Source organism: Balaenoptera physalus (assembly GCF_965194825.1).
Source record: "Balaenoptera physalus genome assembly, chromosome: 5".
In the NCBI taxonomy this organism is placed as follows: domain Eukaryota; kingdom Metazoa; phylum Chordata; class Mammalia; order Artiodactyla; family Balaenopteridae; genus Balaenoptera; species Balaenoptera physalus.
This window is the reverse complement of record NC_138884.1, coordinates 59,888,457-59,913,131: the sequence shown is the minus strand read 5'-3', so window position 1 is coordinate 59,913,131 and position 24,675 is coordinate 59,888,457. Positions and strand designations below refer to the sequence as shown.

At 35.2% G+C, this 24,675-nt stretch overlaps 1 protein-coding gene and 1 long non-coding RNA gene across 11 annotated transcripts in view; one reads left to right on the top strand and one right to left on the bottom strand.

The window, feature by feature from the left end:
* The window catches only part of LOC309661892, a 157,769-nt gene that overhangs the window by 19,249 nt on the left and 113,845 nt on the right, over positions 1 to 24,675 (bottom strand). The gene's annotated exons all lie outside the window — the stretch shown is intronic.
* MTHFD2L (methylenetetrahydrofolate dehydrogenase (NADP+ dependent) 2 like) overlaps positions 1 to 24,675 on the top strand; it is a 141,352-nt gene that overhangs the window by 74,417 nt on the left and 42,260 nt on the right. The window contains exon 7 of one of the 10 annotated variants that reach the window (XM_082463879.1): positions 4,312 to 4,548. The exons of the other annotated variants lie outside the window; for them this stretch is intronic. Coding sequence (XP_082320005.1) covers positions 4,312 to 4,433 — 122 coding nt within the window. The 3' untranslated portion in view covers positions 4,434 to 4,548. Of the gene's footprint in view, positions 1 to 4,311; positions 4,549 to 24,675 lie in introns of those variants that run through there. 10 annotated transcript variants of the gene reach the window in all.

Here is a 24,675-nt window from a genome sequence, read left to right as displayed (position 1 = left end):
ATGTTATTTTCTTTGACAAGAAATGACAAATGGGTGATTAAAATCCTCTTTCAAGAACCAATGACATTTTTTTGTGACTAAATCAAACCTTAGGTCCCAAGTATGCACGCGAATACTATCATCATCCTTGAGTTCCTCCTATAGACTCACTGTATGCTCCTTTGTAAAGGCCTAAATCAGCACTGAGTACTAGGTGTTAAAAATAAGACAGGGAAAGAAAAAGGAAAATAAAGGACGAGAAGGGAAAGGAAGGACCAAGCCTATATAAAATGAACAGAAAATGAGTCAGGAGGTACTCAGGCCCCTAGGGGTAGAGACAGCATGGAGGCTGTGTACAGCAGCCATCCTGCTCAGAGTATCCTGTTACCACCAGAGTGCGCCAGTCAGGTGTGTAGCTACTTCAGACAGCCAGTTGGCCGCACACCATCCTAATCCTGACCTGGAAGACATTTTGAACGAAAGCAGTGCAAACAGGTCTTACTCCCATCTTGTATTCTAGCTCTAATGCCTCTAATTAGATACAAAGGTATTCTGAATGCTGGAAGACAGCCCTGCACAAAGCCCTGCAGTCATGCTGAAGAAATACATATTTGGATAATGGGAAATTTCAGGGTAGAAAATTGAGAATTTATAAGAAATAACTAAAGATTGCTACATTTCCACTTCCTTAGTAATCACCTGGAGAATTTAAGGGTAAAATACGTAAAGGTAAATTACAGTGAAATTATATAGAAAGCAGGAGTTAATGTAAAAAAGAAATTCTATATAGCCGGACAATAGGAATGAAATATTACTAAAATGATCACATCGTGCATTATGTGTGGGAAATAACAAATACAATTAGCAGTGGGTATTAAAATACAAGAAGGAGATAGCGATCTAATGACAGAGGTAGCTGGAACAGGGAGGGCTGGATCATTGTCATAACTAGGATGTCAGCATATAAGGAAGCAGTCCCATCTAGAAGTCAGGAAGAGTAGAAGGCGGAGCAGTGCGTAATGTATCAGAAAGATTAATGATATCTGATAGATGACAGTACAGAATGTAATGACGAAATCTCAGAATGGGCTTGAAAAAGAAAAATGTAAAAGAGGAAATCATTGTGTTAAGATCCTGGGGCATTAATAAAATTAACTTATATTAATATTAATCTCACCCCTTCAGTTTCTCAAATTTCCGTAGTCCTATGCTTATAGATTTAACTGTGTATCACTTACTTTTTAAGCATCTACTTTCAAAAATCAAAAATTGGGCTAATTTAGAAGCTTGAATCTGAAAATCAGATTGTCAAACTGTATTTAGAAATAAGGAGCTTCAAGTCTCTACTTATAGCTACCTCTGAGTTCACAGAGAGCATGAATCTGTTTTTAGGACATTTTCCTGTATCATGGTTATAGCACTTAACACCTGTTTATGGTTGTCAGTCACCTTCACTAGATTATAGCAGGAACAGGACTGTTTGTTTTGTTTTGTTTTGTTTTGTTTTGTTTTAGCTTTTTTTCTAAGCCAAGTGCTTAGAACAATATCTGCCACACAGTGGGTAGTCAATAAATGTGTGCTGTACTCATTTTGAGATTACAACTGGAGCAATGATTTCTTCAAATTGATATAAACTTAGATGATAAATTTTTAAGAATAATTTTATAAAGATGGAATCATTCGTCTGAGATATTGGTTGATTCACTTAGTGATAGCGTTATTTTTGTGACTACTAAGCATACCTACTTTGTCATTGTAAAGTAAATTGATAAAGCCAAAAAAGTGAAAGATTTATTTATAAACGAATAGTTCTTATCATTAAGTGGATGAATGGGCTGATTTGATTTGAAAGATTAAGATTAAGAAATTATGAGCAGGATGAAGAAAGTAAAGAGACTATTTATAGACATCTAAAATATAGTAAGAAAGGGGAAGGTGGGGGGGAGGGATAAATTAGGAGGTTGGAATTAACATATACACACTACTATATATAAAATAGGTAATCAACAAGGACCTACTGTATAGCACAGAGAACTCTACTCAATACTCTGTAATAACCTATATGGGAAAAGAATCTGAAAAAGAATATATACATATATATATATATATATATATATATATATATATATATATATATATATATGTATATAACTGAATCACTTTGCTGTACACCTGGAACTAACACAACATTGTAAATCAACTATACTCCAATATAAAATAAAAATTTTAAAAATGAAATAAAATATACTAAGAGTATTAAACAGTTGAATGGAAGTAGTTTAGGGGAAGGCTAAATTGGCTTTGTGTAAGGCTAGTGATAAAGCAGGGGAAATTAGCCAGAATAAGGCACCAATTCTGAGAGTGTGGTAGAAGACCTTTGGTTGGCCTATATCTCATGCTTCCAGGAAACTGGGGGGAAATCTTCAGTTTGTAAAACTTCTAGGAATCTTGATTATCAAGGCAGGATAGGCACTTTTTTCCCAGACATTGTCCAAAGGACCCTCCACCCATCTGAGTAAACTCTGTGGAATTGGCTTCATTCAGAAGATAAGCTGCTGAGTCAATGCCACTAGCATATTAACTTCTGAATGCAGAATGTCATAGTTAGTGATAGCTGATGTTTTGTCCACTAAGCTCTCCCCACCAGCATGATGAATGAACCTTCACAATCGTAACTGAAGCGTCTCTATTGCAACACTTTTAATAATAGACATTGTAATATAAAACAGGATAAATGGGTAATTCAGTAATTTGGAATATTCATACTTACTCGTCATAAAATGCAAGGTGACCAACCGACTTCTTTTCACTGCTTCTCCCATCATATTATCAAGTTTTAGACACACTCCCATTACACATCATCCTACTCGGAGTTTTCCCTCTGTTAAATTTCCTCCTCTTGGAGCCAGGTTAGTAATTTTCAGGATGCCAGGACACTGAGAAGTTCCAAGGGGTGGGGCGTGGAAATACTCAACTCCACCATAGGCAGCTCATGCAACTCGGAAGTGGAACTTGCTCACTGACAGCCCTGGATGCTTCCTGAGTAGATGCCAGCACACTTCATGGTCTCACTAAAGCTATTGTTCCTCCCATATTCTATTTCTCATTCTCCATCTTCTCACCTTTAGCCTCTGCTTCTCCATTTAGAATTCCTTCCTGCCTTCCCAAGTTTGTTGTTTATCTTAGTTTTGTCAATTATTTTCAATGGTATAGAGTAGTGTGAAAGCACAGGCCTTGCTAGAGTAAGAATTCCAGAATTTAACTCCCAGTTTTGCCACTTGCTAATCGTATAACCTTGTCAAGTTATCCCATCTCTCTGAGCCTCAATCTCTTCAGTGTGAAAAATATGATAACCTCTAACAATAGTGTTGTTAAGCCAGCCAGTCTGTGTAAAGAACATAGCACAGTGACTCGCAAATTACAAATACTCAATAAATGTTATATGCTAATTTTTATATGCTAGTCCTTCTCAGGCCATTACATATATATATCTGAACAATAATTTAGAAATAATAAATCAGTTGATTATTAAGCTATAACTTTTATATAACTAAATCAATATACTTTTTGGTTACTTTTGATACTAACATAGTATCAAAGTTTACTAGTCATCATAAATGTAAATAAATTAATCTAAGATGTGACTTATGCATGAGAACAACTTCATAAAAGCTTTATTTTCACTTAAGATTTGTGGCTTCTCATGATGCCATGAGCCTTTGCTCATAGCTGTGTACTCTGTTGTCCCTGGATGAGTCCCTTGTTGCGTCTCTCTCTTTTGGAAGTCTGACTTTTCAAGGAGCTGGGGGAGGTGGAGGCACTTCGGCTAAGGGATTTGTTATCTCAGGCCTTTACCCACCCTCCCAGTCTCCCTCTCTCTCTTTCTACCTCCTCCCCGTCCCCACTCCAGTCCCCACAATCCATCCCCAAATGAGGAAGGCGAAGCCTTAGGCGAAGCCTCCCTGGTCTACAATGAGTAAGCTTCATCAATGTATAAGAGGGCGCTTGCTTATTGATTTTTTTCCCTTGATGTCAGTAATATATCCCTAAGGTAAAAACCTAGGAAACATGGACAATAAGAGGGGAAAGACCCATAATCCCAGCCAAAGCCAACCACAGCTAACAATTTGCTGTTTGGCCTTCCGCTATTTTGTATTCATATGGAAATCTAAATACTTACAATAGTTCTTTCACCTGGTGTGTACAGTTTGTATTTTAGGTCTCTACACTGTGTTTCTCATAAAATGCATTATTCTAAAACATGATTTCTTTCTTTCTTTCTTTCTTTTTGGCTGCGTTGGGTCTTCATTGCTGCGAACGGGTTTTCTCTAGTTGCGGCGAGCAGAGGCTACTCTTCATTGTGGTGCGCTGGCTTCTCATTGTGGTGGCTTGTCTTGTTGTGGAGCATGGGCTCTAGGCACGTGGGCTCAGTAGTTGTGGCTCACAGGCTCTAGAGCACAGGCTCAGTAGTTGTGGCTCACGGGCTCTAGAGCGCAGGCTCAGTAGTTGTGGCGCACGGGCTTAGCTGCTCCTCGGCATGTGGGATCTTCCTGGACGAGGGCTCAAACCCATGTCCCCTGCATTGGCAGGCAGATTCTTAACCACTGCACCACCAGGGAAGTCCCCAAAACATGATTTCTAATGACTCCATAGTATTCTATATGATGAGCATACTGTAATTTATTTATTCAGTTTCTGATTGTTGGACTTCTAGATTGTTCCAAGTTTTTTACTATTATGAATATTGCACTAAACAACTGTAATCATCTTTGTAAATACCTAAGATTATTTGCAAAAGGGACCTTTAATATTTATTATATTGGTGTTAAGTTTTTTCTTTGCTTATGAATGGTTACTTGTATTCTCAAAACCAAAATTAACATTTAAACCTTTGTGTATAACAAAAGCTGTATATGTGTATATAGTATTCATATATATATATATATAATATTTCATGCCTTACATGTGTATAATTAAACAGTTTTAACATATACAAAGTTGATATATGAGTATCACTTGTAACCCATTCTCTAGGCCTGTTATTATTACAAATAGGTACACTATGAGGCTTTAGGGATACACATACAAAAAGATGGTATTCTGTGGGGTAAAGAGAAAGGGACTAGAATATGAGGCAGGGTATTGTAGTAGAAGAAGCTTGCCTTTAAAGTAAGGAGGATCTGGGTTCAATTTCAGTTTTAACCTTAAAAATCAGATTTAACTCTCTGGACTTCATTTTCAACTATTATAAAATGGAGGTAATAATACTAGTGGTACAGTCTGCTATAAGAATTAAGTGTCTAGCACATGATTGGTACTAAATGAATGTAGTTTCTCTTCCCTTCAGTTTGTCATGTTATGACTCTATGACTAATAGTACAGTATGCTTTAAATGAAAATATACAAAAATTTATCATCTAGCACTAAAGGGCTTAGTTAAGTTGCTGGTACCTTGATATATATGCTGTGAAAGGTGTATATAAACTTTTACTCTTATATTTTTCCTTGACCCATGTTATCCTAAGCAAAAACATTCCCCCCAGAATGAGCATCTGGAAGCATCCCAAGGCTTAATTTCTTTTTCTTCATTTACTTGAGACCCATATATATATATATATATATATTTCAGCTTGTTATAATTGCATGGACTTAGGCAATCTTTCAACTCCAAGTGTTTTCATTTGATGGTATCAGTACATGATAAGCAGAGACTGATTTTTTTTCTTTGGAGATTCTTTTCTTACACATATGTATACTTCCTAATTTTCATGAATAAAGCAAGTGTCCATAGCAGTATCCGAAAGAACTTCTTCGGTAAAGAGCAATTAAATCAAAGACCTTTCTTTATTATGAAAAAATACAGATTTCCTTTGAACCATGTTTTATATTGTTAAATGATGTGTTGTTTATACTTAATTTTACTTGGTTACATATATGTATATCACAAAGGCGAAAGGCCCTTTCAAGAAATGTCTCTGGCCATTGTTATTATTACTCTGTTATGTTTTTATGGCCAAGTCTTTAAGAAATTTATATTGTGAAATATTTAAAATATGCACAAAAATAGCAAGAAAACAATGTTAACACCTATACAACCATCAACCAGATTTGTTAGATCTGAATATTATGTATGTTTTCAATTCTACATGCTGTACATTTCTGCAACTTGTTCTGATTAGCATTACGTTTTGGAGATTTGCTCATGTAAATACACGTAACACTAGTTGTATAATACTCAGTTGACTAAGTATCCATTTTCTGTTGATGGATATGAATGTTATTTCCAATTTATTGCTATTATAAACAGTGCTGTAGTGTAGAAGTCTGTACACATTTCCTTGGGTTCATTCATTTTTTGAACAGATACTAATTTTGCCACTACATATATTAGGGCCTACATCAGGTTCTGGAAAACAAAGATACATAAATTATAGTTTCAGCTCTTGGGAAATTCAGAGCCTAGCAGAGGAGAAAGGAGTACAAACAAATTAGGGTAATACAGTTCACTGACATAGTATTAGAGGTATGTGTGTGTAGATATGTATATGTCTGGCTATCTATCATCTAGGAAGAGAGAAACAGAGAGAAAGAGAGACAATACAGAGAGAAGAGAGAGAGAGACAGAGTCCAAGAGAGACAGAGACACACAGAGACAGAAAGACAGAGACAGACAGAGACAAAGAGAGAGACAGAGAGAAAGAGCCACTGAGGAGGAGTGACAGCTGTGTTTTACTGACTCTGAAGATGAAATGATTGAGTGGGTCCCATCCCACAGAATGAACAGAAACTCCCTGGGAAGAATGAAAGGGAAGAGGACTTTTGGTAGATTAAAGCTATAAAACACTATGCATATATCAAAAAAATTTTAACTATTTCAAAATGATAGATGCCTGTCTGCGAGTGGTGAAAAATGAAATTGAGCATCTGGGAAGGACCAGACAGCAAAATAAATGAAAAGATTTGGATTTTATCCTGTAGATTATGGGTAACCTTTTTTTTTTTTTTTTTTTAATTTATTTATTTATTTTTGGCTGTGTTGGGTCTTCGTTTCTGTGAGGGCTTTCTCTAGTTGCGGCAAGTGGGGGCCACTCTTCATCGTGGTGCGCGGGCCTCTCACTATCGCGGCCTCTCTTGTTGCGGAGCACAGGCTGCAGACGCGCAGGCTCAGTAGTTGTGGCTCACGGGCCCAGCTGCTCCACGGCATGTGGGATCCTCCCAGACCAGGGCTCGAACCCGTGTCCCCCGCATTGGCAGGCAGACTCTGAACCACTGCGCCACCAGGGAAGCCCTATGGGTAACCTTTAAATAGTTGTAAGCATTGGAATAACATGCTTGGAATAAATTTAAATTTTAGAACGGTTACTCTGGTAGCCCCTGGGCAAGGATGAGACTGGAAATAGCATTGATGTGGTTCTAAACTAATACAGGAATAGTTGAAAATCAAACAGAGAAACAGAAAGTAGACTAGAAAGACTTTCTGGCTTTGGATCCTGGGCATATGGTGTTACCAGTAACAAGGAAGAGCATACAGAAAGGAAGCAAGGTTTAGGGGTGGGGGAAGAAGATGAGAGGGTGGAAGGTGATGATGAATCCCATTTGAACTTGTTAAATTTGAAACACTCATGGTATATTCAGGTGGAGAAGTCCAGTAGAGGATTGAGATATGTGGATTTGGGGTGAGGGAGAAAGCTCTAATCTGGAGTGATAGGTTTGAAAGTCATTAGCATCAATGGTACCGGACACTGAGGCATGGATAAAACCATGAGAGTGAGTTTGTTTATACAAAACAATTGTTTATACAATCAGTGCCATTCACCTCCTCTTTTATTATTTTGTTACACTTCAAAATTCACAATGTGGTACTTGAGAGGACTTTTCTACTTTAAATAAAGATACACAATATTGTCCCATGTAAGCATGATGTACTTAAATTTTACATAATATTAAGGTATATTTTATGCCTTACATGAGTGTTGTTAAATAGATCTTTTAAAAATTAATTAATTAATTAATTAATATTTTTGGCTGTGTTGGGTCTTCGCTTCTGTGCGAGGGCTTTCTCTAGTTGCGGCAAGTGGGGGCCACTCTTCATCGCGGTGCGCGGGCCTCTCACTATCGCGGCCTCTATTGTTGCGGAGCACAGGCTCCAGACGCACAGGCTCAGTAGTTGTGGCTTACGAGCCTACTTGCTCTGTGGCATGTGGGATCTTCCCAGACCAGGGCTCGAACCCTTGTCCCCTGCATTGGCAGGCAGATTCTCAACCACTGCGCCACCAGGGAAGCCCTAAATAGCTTTTTTAAGAACGAAGCTGTGTGGATTGAGCAGTCCTGTCATGTCTGACGCTTATTGGTTGGTATAAGTTCCATATGTTTCCTTTTTGCCTCTGCATAACCAGTGCTAATGAAGGATGGCCTATTCTTGCTGCAGCATTCATTTTGAATAATTGTGTAAGAAAAATATTGTGGTTTTTTTTTTCTGAAGCTTTGCTGTTTCATACTTGTTGTTCCCTTGTAACTCCACTCTTTGTCATCTTTGAAAGTACTTTTTGAGTAACATGAGAAAACATCTTTGGGAAAACAAAATACACCATATAGTAGAGGCAAAATTATGCTCTAAAAATAGAATGATTGTCTTAACTTCATAAATGTTGAATTTTTCCACATATAAACTTAAGCATCATTAATAAATGTTTCTCACAGCTTGTATTTTCTGTTTGAGCTTGTGTTTCTGGTATGTGCCTAGTGGACTTGTCATGATCATCCTTTATCCTTCAATGCATTTGATTTCCATTATATGGCTTGGCTAAGTTTCCCAGTTGACTTGCTTTTTCCAGCCTCAATTCTCACAGACTATTGCATCTTCATATAATTTTTTTCACCAGAGAGCCTGATTTCAGTAACCATGTATTTCTCATGCTTATTATTTAATTATTTTAATGCTTTGTAAAACAAGAACAAATTATTTTTTCAGTTCTTTATGGTCTGATCATCTGATTTCTGAGGCTGGGCTGCTTAATTTTTGCTTGAACCATCTATTGACTTAAATTCATTCTTATTTTTTAAAAACTAGGACCTGAAATAAAAGTTCTACATACTTTGGATATGCTCTATAGTTTTTCCTGGCCATTTAGGCTATTTTTTCCTGGTCATCCAGTCTATTTTTTTCTATTTATTATTACACCCCTATGCTGTCTACTCAACTCTCTGGAGGGTCTGGTCAAGGCAGACATGGGTATGACATTCAGAGTCTACATGCTAGTAGGGATTAAAAGCCCTCTACCCCTCTGTTACCAAATTTTTCTCTCTGCATTAAAAACCAATAGGTTCTAGGGTATCTAATCCATATTGAATAAAGAGTGGTGCCTGAAGCCATGATATTTTCCCTGGTTATCAGTAGATGATTTAAAATCTACTCTACAGCATCTGTGCCCTTTTGAATATGTCCCTTGGATATTATGACTCACTTCAACAAGTGGCTCCAATAAATGCTATCTGGACTACACTGAAGAGGAGGTTTAAGGCATTTTCTTTTTACCATGCCTTCAATGGACTTACCTCTTTCTAGTTTATTAATTTTTTAGTAGCCCTTACTTTATATGAGGCTGTATCAAGTCATTGTTTATAGCTGAAACAAAGCTGTTTAACAAGACCCATGTAAGGCATAAAATATGCCTTAATATTATGTAAAATTTAAATACATGATGCTAACATGGGGTGACAGTGGGTGCCTTTATTTAAAGTAGAAAAGTCTTCTTTCAAGCATCACATCGCAAATTTTGAAATGTAACAAGATAGTGACAGAGGAGAAGGAGAATGGCAATACAGAGGACCTAGATGAGATACGTGATGAGTAAAGAACAGTATGGATTACAAGTGGGACAGCACTGAAGGTGACCACATTAGGGGATAGTATTGATGTTACTCCTACTGCATTGTGACCTCCGGTGGCCAGGACCATGTCTTATTTATCGTTGTATATCTTGTACCTCGTGAAGAACCTTACATTGGAAACTAGAAAACTCACTGTTAAATGAATAAACTTCCTTCTTTAGAAATCAGGTGCCTATCTTGGTTTAAGGTTTTTTCCTAAAACTTGAAAAAAGCCTTCATCGGGGCAGATGATCTCTTCAGGATCCATTCAAACTTAGATTCTCCTTAACACCTTGTTTAGGGCTGTTCCACTTCCTGAAAGCTTAATATAGCATTGCATCAACACCATTGACTCAGAGCTTACAGGTGCAGAATTCAAAGGTAAGGTAGGGAGAAGGCAGAGAAACGGCTGAGAGGTGATGACTGTCCTCAGTGAAAGAACGAGAAAATACCATTGCTTTACTTTCTCGTGTGGGTAGCAGTATGAGCCCTTCTTTGGTGAAATCATCATTCCTGCGGTACATTCGGATTTGTGGTATTGCTGAATGTCTCTCCCAAATGTGTGTTGACTGGCAGAAAGTGAAATGATTTCATTAGATCTAGAGTCAGTCATTACTAGTTGTGGCTTTGCAATAACACTGCACATCTAATTAAAATTTAGGAAGCTATTTTTTTTTAAAAAAATCAAGGATGAAGTATCACACATCAACGCTTGTGTAATAATCTATACAGAGGTGGTGTTTGAAATAGGCTATGGAGAATCTGACTGTGCACCTAGCTACCTGCTTTAGGTGTGGCTTTGGTTCTGAAGGAGAGCAACGAGAAGGAAGGAATCACTGTGTTGCCATAGATCTCCTCAGGCAGGTTTCTATGAAAGTCCTTTCCTCTCACCCATGTTTATATTCAGAGAAATGTTTCTGGCTCTGGCTCTCCATCTTTCACCTAAGTGCGTTTCCTCCATTTCCTCCCTAATTTATTTCCGATTTGGTTACTTAATAATTGATTATTTTACAATGACTTACCTTTGTTACAAAACTTGAACATTAATGAGTAACTATGCATGGGTCTGGGCTTTATGACTGTGGTTGGAACAAATTTAAGTAAGTCATAGTTCTTCTCTGAGTGTGCAGATTGCAGCCAATCTGCCTTAGTATCTTCCTAATGTGTGCCCTTTCAATCAAGATAGAAATCAATATCAGGGATCACATATTACATTGCAAAACAAGGGCAGTTGTATTTCCATCGTGTTTCTGTTGTATGTGTCTCATAATTCATACTTACACTTATTTTAAAGATAGGCAAGAAGATTCCTTGTCTCTGTAAAACACACACACACACAAAACAAAGGACACATAACATACATCTTTCACAGGACACTTAGGATAGTCAAAAATATGTGATACACCATGTCAGAATGAATGAGAATTCCTCTTTGTACATTAAGAGTAATATAAGTTCTTTTAGGTCATTAAGATGTCACCCCAAATTTACTTTTTTTTGAATAAAAAACTACTTGAAGGAGTTTCCCCCTCCTCTACTTTATGATAAATTTTCTGACTTTTTAGTGGAAGCTCTGTATGGCTTGAAAAGAACTTAGAAAATGGCATTAGTTTACTGTGGGCATTAGATGAGATTGTAAACCTGAGTAAATTTCTTCAAACACAAATAAATAGACTTTAAAACTTGTTTCAGATATAAGCTTGTGAACAGACATTATCTTAGGTCTCAAAATACTACATCCAGGAGTTTATCCTAAAGAGCAATACAAGGAGGCTTTCAGAGAAATATTCAAAGATATCCATCACAGATTTATTTATCATAGCAAAAAGTTGGAAACAGCCTAAACATCCAACAACATGGGAATATTTAATGAATGATGGTGTAGCTATAAGAAGGAATTCTTATGACCAATTACATTTTGAAAAATAATTATATTAGGTTATAGACATGCCAGAAATCTAAATAAAACCACACACACACACACACACACACACACACACACACTGACAACAGAAAATAAAGATGAAAAAATACAACTTGAGAAGAGTTGTTACCTCAGGCTAACAGCTAATAGGTGATAGATAAATATTGATTCTTTATCTTTCTCTGATTTCTCCAAGTAAATTCTTCAAGATGTACTGATTTCAAAATTATAAAATGAAATAAAAAATATTAAGATGATCCAGTCCCAGTCTGTGGCAAGATTCTGCCTGTGGTCCATGTTGTCTTCTGGGACTGTAAACCTTTTAATGTAGAAGAGCGTGGGAGTGGTGTACTAAGCTGAAATGGCTTGTCTCCTGCAAAGCACCAAGCGTGCTAATTAAATGACTCTTCTTGGGAGAAAAGAAGAAATGAAAAGACATGTGAATTAAATGGATAAACTATATGGGATATAAATTATATCTCAATAAAGCTTATAAAAACAGATGGGAAACTGAAAGGCCTAGGGATGCTGAAATTGAGGGTAATTTTGGCTTTTAAATTAATTTAATAGAAAGAAGTAGAAAGAAGTCATCTAGTTTTCAATTAGCACCAAGAGAAAGGAGTGGGGCAAGAATATGAGGGAAAGAGATAGGAAAGGAAAACCTGTACCTCCTCTCATTTAGGTTCCTTTTTTCTACCTTTGCCATTCTGTCTTGAATGTTCCTTGCTGCTGAAGGTCTTTCCTCTTGCCTCAAGCCCCTAGAGCTATCCAGATGTCATTAATACCTCATTCTACTATAGTCAGTCGCAGACAAATCCAGATTTTAACTGAAGCAAACTTTGTAAATAGAGGCACAGTCATTTTTTGCCCCTGTGTTAATTATTTTAAACTTTAGAAAAACCTATTTAGTTTCAAATTTATCTGATTCATCTCCAGGACTAGCTAGTCCTTGACATTTCTGAAAAAGCATGTATAGGGACATTAAGTATTTTTCTATGTGATTAAATAATTAATACCTTCTTATATTTGAGTATCATGGGACATTATTATTATTATATTTTTTTTGCAGAATACAAAAATCAATATACATTACCAATTTTATTTCTATGTATTAGCATGGACAATCTGAAATAAAATCAGAAAGCAATTTCATTTCCAGTAATACCAACAAAGAATAAAATGCTTATGAATATATCTAACAAAATAACGATATAACTTGTATTAAATTAAAGAAGACCAACATAAATGGGAAAATATCCTATAGTCATAAATCAGAAGACTTAACATTGTTAAGATGGAAACACTATCCAAATTGTTATACAGATTCAATGCAATTCTTATCAATATTGCAGTTGCCTTTTTTGTAGACCTTGACAAGTTTATCTTAAAATTCATACAGAAATGCAGCAAACCCAGAATTGCTAAAACTATCTTAGAACAAAAAGAAAGTTGGAGGACTTACAACTCATGATTTCAAAACTTACTACAGAACTATGGTATCCATAGTACTATAGTTTATGTGGTACAAGCATAAAGATAGGTGTGTATGTGTATGTGTGTGTGTGTATTTCCCTCAGTGGAATAGAATTGAGAGTTTAGAAATGAGCCTTTACATTTATAGTCAATTGATTTTGAAGAAATGTAGTAAGATAATTCAATAGGGAAAGAACAGTGTTTTTGAAAAATTTTACTTGGACAAGCAGATATCCACATACAAGTAATTAAAATTGGATCCCTTCCTCACATCATATAGAAAAACTAAATTAAAATGCATTAAACACCTAAATGTATTAGCTGAAACAATAACTCTTAGAAGAAAAGAGAGGTATTAAATAATTATTACCTTCTTATATTTGAGTATCATGGGACATTATTTTTTTTTTTACCATTTTATTTTATTTTTATTTTTTCACACACACACACTGTATTTTATTTTTCAAGAGGTAAATAAACTGACACCAAGCATTGTAAATGGATGACCACAACAAAAGCAACAATGGTTGCAATTACCAAACACGAAACACACTCATACTATGTCATAATATTGACATTCAGTCCAGTAATCCTCCACTGTAACAGCTTCTTTACTTTGCAGTGAAAATTGATTTGTATATTTTTTGCCTCTGAGTCCTTGTGGGATTTTTTTTTTTATTCAAACAGAAAGTCACAAAAATTATAATCATCCTCATCAGTTCACTCAGTCCCATGTAATTAATTTTTTTTTCATCTTGATCTTTTGTTAGTACTTTTATGAATTCATCAGTTTTTCTTTAGAGTTCTGAAAATGCTTCTTCATTCAGTTCAGCAGTATCATCAGTTACCAGAAACCTGTACTTGTCAGAGTCTTTTCCATGAATTCCTTGAAGATGAAACCCTTTTATAGGAACATTTTTGCAAAAGCATCAGAGTACACCCAGAACTGTCTGTAAATGACAAAAGACTTAAAAATGACCACGGTTAAAGATTTGATGAAAGTTCATAATAATGCAATTGACAAGGAAATTTAGTTATTTCTGAGAGATACATTTTAAAGTAATAACTAGAATTATGACTTATAACATTATACCAGAACATATAAGATTTTTAGAAATTTCATGTAATGTCTGAAACATTTATATTAACATATTTCCATACAAATAACCCAAAGAAAGTTTAGTATTAGTTGTTTTTTTGTTTGTTTGTTTTTTTTTTGTACTGCAGGTTCTTATCAGTCATCAGTTTTACACACATCAGTGTATACATGTCAATCCCAATCGCCCAATTCAGCACACCACCATCCCCACCCCACCGCGCTTTTATGGGACATTATTTTTTAAAACATGGTTGTTATCAAGCAGATTTGAAAATAATCTTTGAATAGAGAGTTTCAGTATAGGATTTTCATCATTTTATTTAAATATTAGTGTTCATAATGTTTATCTATTATGGTAATAAGGGCTAATATTTGTTGAGCATTTCTGAAACATCATCTTATTTAAATCTCACAACACCCTTATGAGGTTAGTAAGTTTATTATCCTTTATTATAGATGCAAAAAGTTGAGGCTTATAGTGAATTGATTTGCCATGGTCATATAATGAAGTAGCTGAACCAGCACTTGGAATCCTGTCTTATTCTAAAGCCCCTGATCTTGATTCTTCATTCTGCTTTTGGCTATTGTTGCCATAATTTTGGAAAGTGGATATGTGCTTTTATTTTCCTTGTTTATTTGTTTTTCCTTAAGTGCCAGTGTTATAATAATTGAAGGAGCAGGCATCAAGCATGCATAACTGTTTCTCAAGAATTTATAGCTATGTTGGTCACGCTCCACATTTTATTAGTAACACTTTTTAATAGAACCCAAGGGGCATATTTAAGGAAGACAAAAAACAAGCATGAGTTTAAATTTGCAAAGCTTCCAGAGTTATATCTACACTTCTGTAACTCTCTGCCAGTTAAGAACATTTCACCTTCATATATTCAAATAGCAAAAGACTTAGCATTTTCCTTATTTGAGTAGAGTATTGCTACATCTTTATTCCAGTTCTGCTTTTACAAAACAGCCTGCCATATGTGTCCCATTCATAATGCATGGCAGTGCTAAAGAGCATAATCTCACAGAGTGAGGTTGACATGCTTTAGGAATCAATAATCTGTTGAAAGGGGCAAAAATTATCCCTTCATCTCCGCTTCTTTTTGTCATAGACCCATATTTGTTTCTAGCAAAATACGTGCTCCAACTGGAGAAGTTTTAACTCCTTGTACATTTTTTGTGTGTTTTCATGGCCAAGGAATTAATTTAGAACTCAAATCAAAATCTTTTTTTACCTATTGTTTATTCTTATATATTCATCAAATGTTCTCTCATCATCCAATGTGCCTCATTAGGGATTCTGGCCTGTAAACTCTAGATGGAAAATGGTTGGTGCACCACTAATCCTAGAATAATTATGTAAGGGAAAGGCTCCCCTCCCCTCCCCTGACCAAAGAGACAAAAATAATGGCTCACTGATTATGACATTGCTTTCCTGGAATCAGCTGGAGATCATAGTCCCATAACCATAGTGGCTAAAACAGGTAAAACTGGGGCAATTTTGGTTTACTTATATGTGGTCCTTTAAGCCATATTTGTTTTTTACCCTAAACAAACAACTAGGGATATTCACAAAATAACTTGAATTGCTAAAATTGCTGAAAGGAAGTTAACAATGACATTTATTTAAAGATATTTAATTATACCTTGACTTTTTTGAAAAAAAAAAGTTTGAAGTAACTTATAAAGAAAGCAACTTATATAAAGAAAGACATTTCAGTTACCTAGGAATAAGGTCACTTACGGTAACTTAATGTCATTAAAGCTATATACAACACAATATTCATATTGTGTTTGAGATTTCAGTTAGAAAACTAAGAAACCAAAGGCAATTGTCATTCATCAAATGCTATTGTATGCCAAGCACCATGCTCTGAGCTTTCATCTACCTAATTTTATTTTTACAAGAAATTTAGGGCTTTGGGAAGTGTCATTGTGTATATTTTTATAAATGTGGAATATAATCTTACCATTAGTGTAAGAACACACAATTTATAATTGTCAAGGTGGAGATCTGTTTGCCTCCAAAGCCCAGGTTCTTTCCAATGACTCAGACTGCATGCTTGTGCAGACCAAGTGGCAAACCTGATTACCCTACTGGGTAACTACTAGTTCCTAATGGAGAAGCTTTCTCAAATCCCTCTGTGTGGATTTTCTTCATTTTTTAAAACAAGCATTGGATTTTTTTTTTTTTTGGTATTTAGTTTTATTATTTAGTTTCATTTGTTTGTTTTTAATAAGTGCTTTTTTTTTAACCTCAAAAAATTATTCCCTTGATTTCCCGCCTTTCATCTCAAGCCTCTTCAGAGTTCCATGCTCTGGATAGTTTTAATGTTTCCAAATGAATATGAATGTGTTGCCCTCAATTTTGTGGTCCTTGCATCACAGAGAATGATATAAGCAACTAGTTATTCTCCCAAAACAAAGCTTGTAGGCAAGGTAACAGACCCACCCATTAAATCCCTAAGAGAACAGAGAGTCTTTTTCGTTCTTTCAAGGTGCCCATTCTTTCCTGTCTTTGGCTTGCATACTGACCCCATCTATGGTAGTGGACTCTGTAAGGTTTGGCTCCAAACATTGTTTAATAACATTGTTGTTATGCTTTATGGAGGACCAAACTTAGAACTAACACCGTTTCAGTTTGTTGATAGGTGTGACAGAACAATCCTCTTGTTACTATTTGTCCCAGCTGTTGTTATGGGATGATTATATGCTAAGGTTGTGACACTCTCTGTTTGTGGAGGGTGGGGTCTCAAGTGAAGAATGAAATCATTCATTATATTCATCACCACAATCTTTCCAATGTGTGGAAAGTAGCATGACCCTCAGATCAGAAAGGTGAATGGGGTGGGGAAATCTTTGTTTGGCGCTAAAGACAGATCCTTCTATTGGGCTTGAAGGAAATGGATCAGAGTGCCCACTGGTGTGTTTTTGTCAGTGGGAAGGAAGATATGAAAGCAAAGACTGGTAGCAGGTACAAAAGGCACCCAGGCGAGTTGTGGTGGACTTGTACTAGCTGTGTGAGCTAGGCTATAGTTTGATTTCAAGCAAACTTAGAATTGTGCAAAAGCAGTGTCCCCACTGTGAGCTTGACAGTTTCCAAATACTTAATGATTTTTCTCATGAGAGCAGTGGTGATATTAATGAATAGGATTTTTTAATACTGTAAAATGATATGTCATGACGTTTGGAAGATCTGTCCTCCCCACAGGTACTTCTTTCATGCCCATCCCTCCACATCATTGGGTACACCCAGCCATAGTTTTTCCAAGAATTGAATGTAATATAAAACTAGATGTTTCTGACCTTTTCAGTGGAGAAACCAAGTTTCAAAATTCAGGATACACCTGAACTGGAATGTTGATCAATTGAAATTGAATCAGCCTTTCTCTTTTCCTAAGTGACTAGTGGGAAATAAAATATTTTGTATATCATTTGACTATATGGCAAAACATTTTATAAATTAATAAACATAGTTATTCTAGAAAATAAGAAAGGTAGGTCTCTGTAGAGTAGAATAAGGATATTCCACTAAAAGAAAAAAACAATGAGGAACAAATAAAATTCAGAACAGTCTGAAGCTGTGAAGTTAGCCCATGTGTAGGAGAGGGCTGAGACTCAGGTGAATGCTTGGAAAAAAGTTCTGGCATCTTTATGCCCACACAAGTTGTGCACATAGCTCAGGACCACATCTGCACAGCTTGAGTGACACTGGGTTCTGGGAAAGGTGCCACCTGCTTTCTACTCTCTTGGCTGAGCTTAGAACAGCAGTACCTCCTGCCATATAGCTTGGGGCTCCTGCAGCACAGCTGGTACAGTTATGGGAGTCTGGATCTGTGCCTTAGCAGGAACAAACCTGGAAGTGGATCTGTGAAGAGTTGCAACCCTGAGTGCCAGGCCTGCTCTGGAGCCAGACCACCAGCAGAGCCTGTGTTGAGGCCACCACAAACTTGCTGTAAGAGACCAGGATGCCCTAGGAGGAGATATCTTGTGGAAAATGACTATACAAGCACTTAACAAAGATAACAAAAGACAAACAACAAACTTGGTAAACAGAAAAGCTGACTAAGGAAAATAAGCATACTAGTACAACCAGAAAGGACTTTTAAAAAAGTTATTTTGATTTCATTAGCAAGATGAAGAAGGGATTACAACCATGAGAGAAGAATGAAATTTTAAAAACAAGAAAAAGGGGGTTATGCAGCAAGAACAGATAATTATGAAAAATAATTAATTAGAAACATTGTAGATGAAGAATTGTTATTGAAATAAAAAAAAAAATAAAACTTTAAAGCAGGCTGAATACAGTGAACACAGAGGAAAAGTAAATCCACTGGAATAATACAATGAACTCATCCCAGAATTAAACACAAAGAGATAAAGTGCTAGAATATATGGCTTGAGATATGGATGATAAATTAAGAAATTTCTCCAGAAGGAGATATTAAAGATAAATGTAAACAAAACATTTTAAGGGAATATCACTGATAATTTTATGAAGCTAAAGAGAGATATGAGTCCTGAGTTTGAAAAAATTTACCACGTGCTGAGAAATATTACAATAAAATAATTATACTTAGGTACATAAGATGAAAACTTCAGGACATTGACAATCCTAAAATATACAATGGAAAAAGAGAGTATCTACACACAAATAAGAATCTGCAGTGAAGATTAATTACTTATCAATGGTTTTGGTGCCAGAAGACAATGGAGTCATATCATCAAAATTTTGAGGAAAAAACATTTTAATTTAGAAATTTGTACCTAATTTAGAAATTTGTACCTGAGTGATAGCTGAACTATCACTCAGAAGTGATGATGAAACAAAGAAATTTCCAGATACATAAGGACTCAGAAAGTTTATCTCCTTTAAAATGAGTCCCAAAAACAGAAGTAGAAGACAAGATGTAAAGGTAAGTCCCCCTGCCAAAAAAATTATACATCATCTGAGCACTGACTATATAAAATATTAATAATTCAATTTAACATGTTTGATAAGTTGGGAATAAAATTTCCAGTCAATAATAGTATTGGATTTGTGGGGAGGAAGACCGTGGAGAGTGAGTAAAAGTGTGGGACAAAGAAAACCTCATCAGTTGAAATTTTCAGGAGTTCTGGCTCTTCTCTGAAACTCATTAAAGAGGACCCAAATAAACAGAGAAAGATACCATGTGAATATGTCACTTTTTAATCAAATCAGTACATGGAGAGTATTGTCTGTATGTTCCAGTTTTCCCAGAATAGTTCCAGCTTATTCCATATCTGGAATTCCATTTAGTTTAGTGTTGGAATACACACACACACACACACACACACACACACACACACATATATGTATATATGTGTGTATATATATATATATATAAAACATTATATATACAATTTTGTATATATAATGTATATTATTATTTTTAGTAGTAGTAGTATGCATTGTTATTATTGTATTGAAAATCCAGAATGGACGTGGTGACTTCCATATTGTAATTCCAGACTTTACCATCATCTCATCTAGTATAATGTGACACATCTTTGCAGTGAAAAGAGTTGTTATTTTAATTCGTGATTAAATTTGAAAGACAGAGATAAGCCATCTTTCTTTCCCTCTTCTTTCCTGACACAAAGACACCTCCCTTTGAACAGCGTGCATGGTACCTGCTGAGTAAAATAAAGTGTGCTTAAAAATATCAGACACTGCAGAGAAACTCAATTAATTTTAATAATGGTTTGGTTTTTTTATTGAATTCATGGAATCAATGTAAAGCTTTTAGAGTTTTATTCTATAAAATATTAAACATCTGACAATATAGTGAATATTATAGTAAATTTGGTTTAAAAGTTCATCATTGAAATGAAATAGTTTTTGTGATGATAATATGAACATAAATATCAGTGCAGAATAATGATCTGGAGAGGTTGCTCAGAGTTCTTACCCAGGGGGACAGGCAGGCTGCAAGAATAGAAAGCTCCATAACTCTTCCTAAGGGAAATGATTTTATTTGGAGAGAGTATAGGGAAGTTCGAGCCTAACATCACTGTCAAATACAATGAAGATTTTGGTGGCAGACAATTAAGAAGAGGCTGGTAGTCCATGAAAGCTACAAGCTAAATCACAGATCAGCTATATGTTTAACAGAGAGAAACAAGGAAAGATAAAGCTAAGTAAACACCTCGTGTTTTTGGAACAAAAGACTGGCCTCGAAAACTACCCCTGTAAAGAAGCTTGACTCTAACTGAATCAGACTGTAGAACCAGTCTATTCCCCAAGGTATTGTTGAAATAATAGAGCAATCAATAGACAATTAGTGGAGTCTAAAAGCTGGGTGTGATACCAATAGAGGAAGACTAGCTAAAAGAGAAAGACTAGCTTACCAGAGGGATCAGAGAAAGATATAGTTAAAGAGAACTTTGTTAAAACCACTGTCGTCCCATGGTGACTGTGTTTATGCCGAAGGCTGTGCTCTTTGAGGAGTGATATCAAAGGATGCACACTACAGGTAAAATAGATTTCACTGAAGTAGTATAGCCAAGTCACTAAACAAATAAAGAATAAAAACAACAAAAGAAATTCAAGTAGGATAGATCAATATCCAGAGTTGCTATAATATGTTATTTAAATGTCTAGTTTTCATCAAAATATTGAGACATGCAAAGAAACAGTAAAGTGTGAGAGCAATATATATAGAGGGAGAAAAAAAGCAGGCAAAAGAAAATGCCTTTGAGAGGGCCCAGATGTCAAATTTAGCAGACAAAGACTTCAAAGCAGCGATTGTAAGTATATTCAAAGAAGTAAAGGAAACCATGCTTAGAGAAGTAAAGGAAGCCATGATAACAATGTCTTAGTAAAAAAGAATATCAGTAAAGAGATAGAAATTATTTAGAAGAACCAAATGAAAATTCTGAAGTTGAAAAGTGAAATAACTAAATGAAAAAATTTTCCAGAGAGGTTCAATAGTAGATTTGAACTGTTAGAAGAAACAATTAGGGAACTTGAAAACAGATCAATAAAGTTGTGCCATCTGAAGAATAGATAATAAAAAGAATAAAGAAAAATGAAAGGGCTTTAGAGAAATGTGGAAAACTATCAAGCACACCAACATATGTGCGATGGAGTTACCAGAACAAGAGGAGAGAAAGAAATGAGCAGAAAAAAATGTTTGAAGAAATAATGGCTGAAAACTTCCCAAATTTGATGAAAAACATTGATGTACAAATGCAAGGAGTTCACCAAGCTCCAACTAGGATAAACCCAAATAGATACACCCTCAAACATATCATACTTAAAATGTTGAAAAGCAAAGAAAAAACCTTACAGCAAGAGAAAAATGACTCACCACATATAAGGGAACCTCAATAAAATTAACAGTCCATTTATCATCAGAAACAATGGAGGCCAGATAACAGTGAGATAACATATTTACAGTGCTGAAAGAAGAACTGTCAAACAAGGATCTTACATTTAGTAAAACTATCTCTCAAAAATGAAGGCAAAAATCATTTCTAGATAAATAAAAACTAAGAGAATTGCCAGCTGACCTGCCTTACAGGAAATACTAAAGAAGCCTCTTTAGGTTGAAAGCAAATGACCCCAGACAATAATTCAAATGCACACATGCCAAAAAAACCAAAGAGCTCCAATAAGGTAATTATATAGGTAATTATAAAAGACATATAACTGTATATTTCTTTTTTCTTCTCTTATTTAAATAGTAAATACATACAAAATATGTATATAATTGTACTGATGGGCTTATAACATATACAAATGTAATATATTTGATAATAGCATACAAAGGAGGCAGATGAGAACAAAACTGTAATGAAATGACTCCAGGTGGTAAGTTTAATCCACAGGAACAAATGAATAGAAACAGAAGTGACATTTAGTTCTTGCTCTAATATATTCTCTCATATATTCTAAAAGACATAAAGTTATATAAAATAATATTTATGAGAATATATTGTTGAGTTTGTAACATAAAGATGTAATAAGATATAATATGTATAGTAATAATAAACTAAAAAAGGGAGGAAGGAATAGAGATGCTAGGATTAATATTTCTATATCTCATTGGCACTAAATTAAGATAAATCTAGAGTCAGTTCTGATAAGTTAGTATGTATACTGTAAACTTTAGGGCAACCACTAAGAAAATAAATAAAGAATAAAGTGAAAAAAATTAGAGAAATTAAAATGTTACACTAGAAAATATTCTCTTAATTAAAAAGTAAAGCAGTAAAGGAGAAACAGAGGAAGACAAAATACATGAAATATATACAAAAAATAATGTAAAATGACAAACATAAATCCAGCCCTACCAATATAACACTACATATGAATTGATTAAGCAATCCAGTCAAAAGGCAGGGATTGTCAGACTGGTATAAAAGCAAGATTTAACTATATGTTGTCTATAGGAGACACACTTTAGATTCAAAAATACAAATAGTTTAAAAAGTAAAAAGGATGCAAAAAGATACATTATGCAAAAAGCAACCATAAAAAAACATGAGTGGCTATACTAATAGACAAAATAGACTTTAAAACTAAGAAACAAAAAAGTTACTAGAGATAAAGAGGGACATTTTATAATGAAAAAAGTGTCAACCTATCTAGAAGATATAGCAATTATAAATATTTATATACCTAAAAACAGAACCCCAAAATCTATAAAGCAAAACCAGATGGAATTGTAATGAGAAATAGACAATTCAACAACAATAGTTGAAGACTTCAATATCCCACTTTCAACAATGGATAGCAGAACTAGTCAGAAGAGCAACAAGAAAATATAAGACTTGAACAACACTACACACTAGTTAGGCTTAACAAACATCTTTAGAACACTTCACTCAACAACAGAATACACATTCTTCTCAAGAACACATGGAAAATTCTCCAGGATAAACTATATGCTAGGATTTAGAGCAAGCCTCAATACATTTTAAAGGATTGAGATTACATAAAGTATGTTCTCCAACCACAATGGAATGAAATTAGAAAGCAATAATGGAAAGGAATTTGGGAAATTCACATATGTTTGGAAATTAAGCAGCACACTCAATAACTAATGGGTCAAAAAAGAAATCACAAGGAAAATTAGCAATTACTTTAAACTGAATGGAAATGAAAACATAACACAGCAAAACTTATGGAATGCAGTTAAGGCAGTGCTTAGAGAGAAATTTATAGCTGCAAATGTCTGTATTTAAAAAAGAAAAAATGTATCAAATCAATAAATTAGCCTTCCAACTTGGAACACTAGAAACAGAAGAGCTGGCTGTACTCAAAGGAAGCAGAAGGAAGGAAATAATAAAGTTTCCAGCATAAATGAAAGTAATAGAGAATACAAAACAATAAAGATTATAAACAACACCAAAATTTGTTTTTTTGAAAAGATCAACAAAATTGATAAAACTTTACCTAGAATGACCAGGAAAAAAAAAAAAAAAAAGGGAAACATCAAATTACTAAAATCAGGAATGAAAGAGAGGACATGACTACCAACCTTACCAAAATAAAAAGAAATTGTGGGCTTCCCTGGTGGCGCAGTGGTTGAGAATCTGCCTGCCAATGCAGGGGACACGGGTTCGAGCCCTGGTCTGGGAAGATCCCACATGCCGCGGAGCAACTAGGCCCGTGAGCCACAACTACTGAGCCTGCGCGTCTGGAGCCTGTGCCCCGCAACAAGAGAGGCCGCGATAGTGAGAGGCCCGCACACCGCGATGAAGAGCGGCCCCCACTCGCCGCAACTAGAGAAAGCCCTCGCACAGAAACGAAGACCCAACACAGCCATAAATAAATAAATAAAATTAAAAAAAAAAAAAAAGAAATTGTAAGGGAATACTATAAAAACTATAATGGGCAAATTCCTAGAAAGACACAGACTACCACAACTGACACAAGAAGAAATAGAAAATCTGAGTAGACATTTAACAAGTAAGGAGATTGAATCAGTAATTTAAAAGCTTCCTCTCACAAAGAAAAGCCCAAGCCCAAACAACTTCACTAATGAATTCTACCAAATATTTAGAGGCAAATTCATACCACTTCCTCAGAAACTTTTCCAAAAATAGAAGAGATGGGGGCATTTCCCTGCTCATTCTACGAGGCCGATATTATTCTGATATTGAAACAGACAAAGAAAAAGTACAGACCAATATTCCTTATAAATATAGATCCAAAAATCCTCAGTAAAATACTAGCAAGCTTAATCCATCTATAAGTAAAAAGGATAACATACCAAGACCAAGTGGGATTTATACTAGAAATATATGGTTGCTTTAACATACAAAATCAATTAATGTAATACACACCATCAAGAGAATA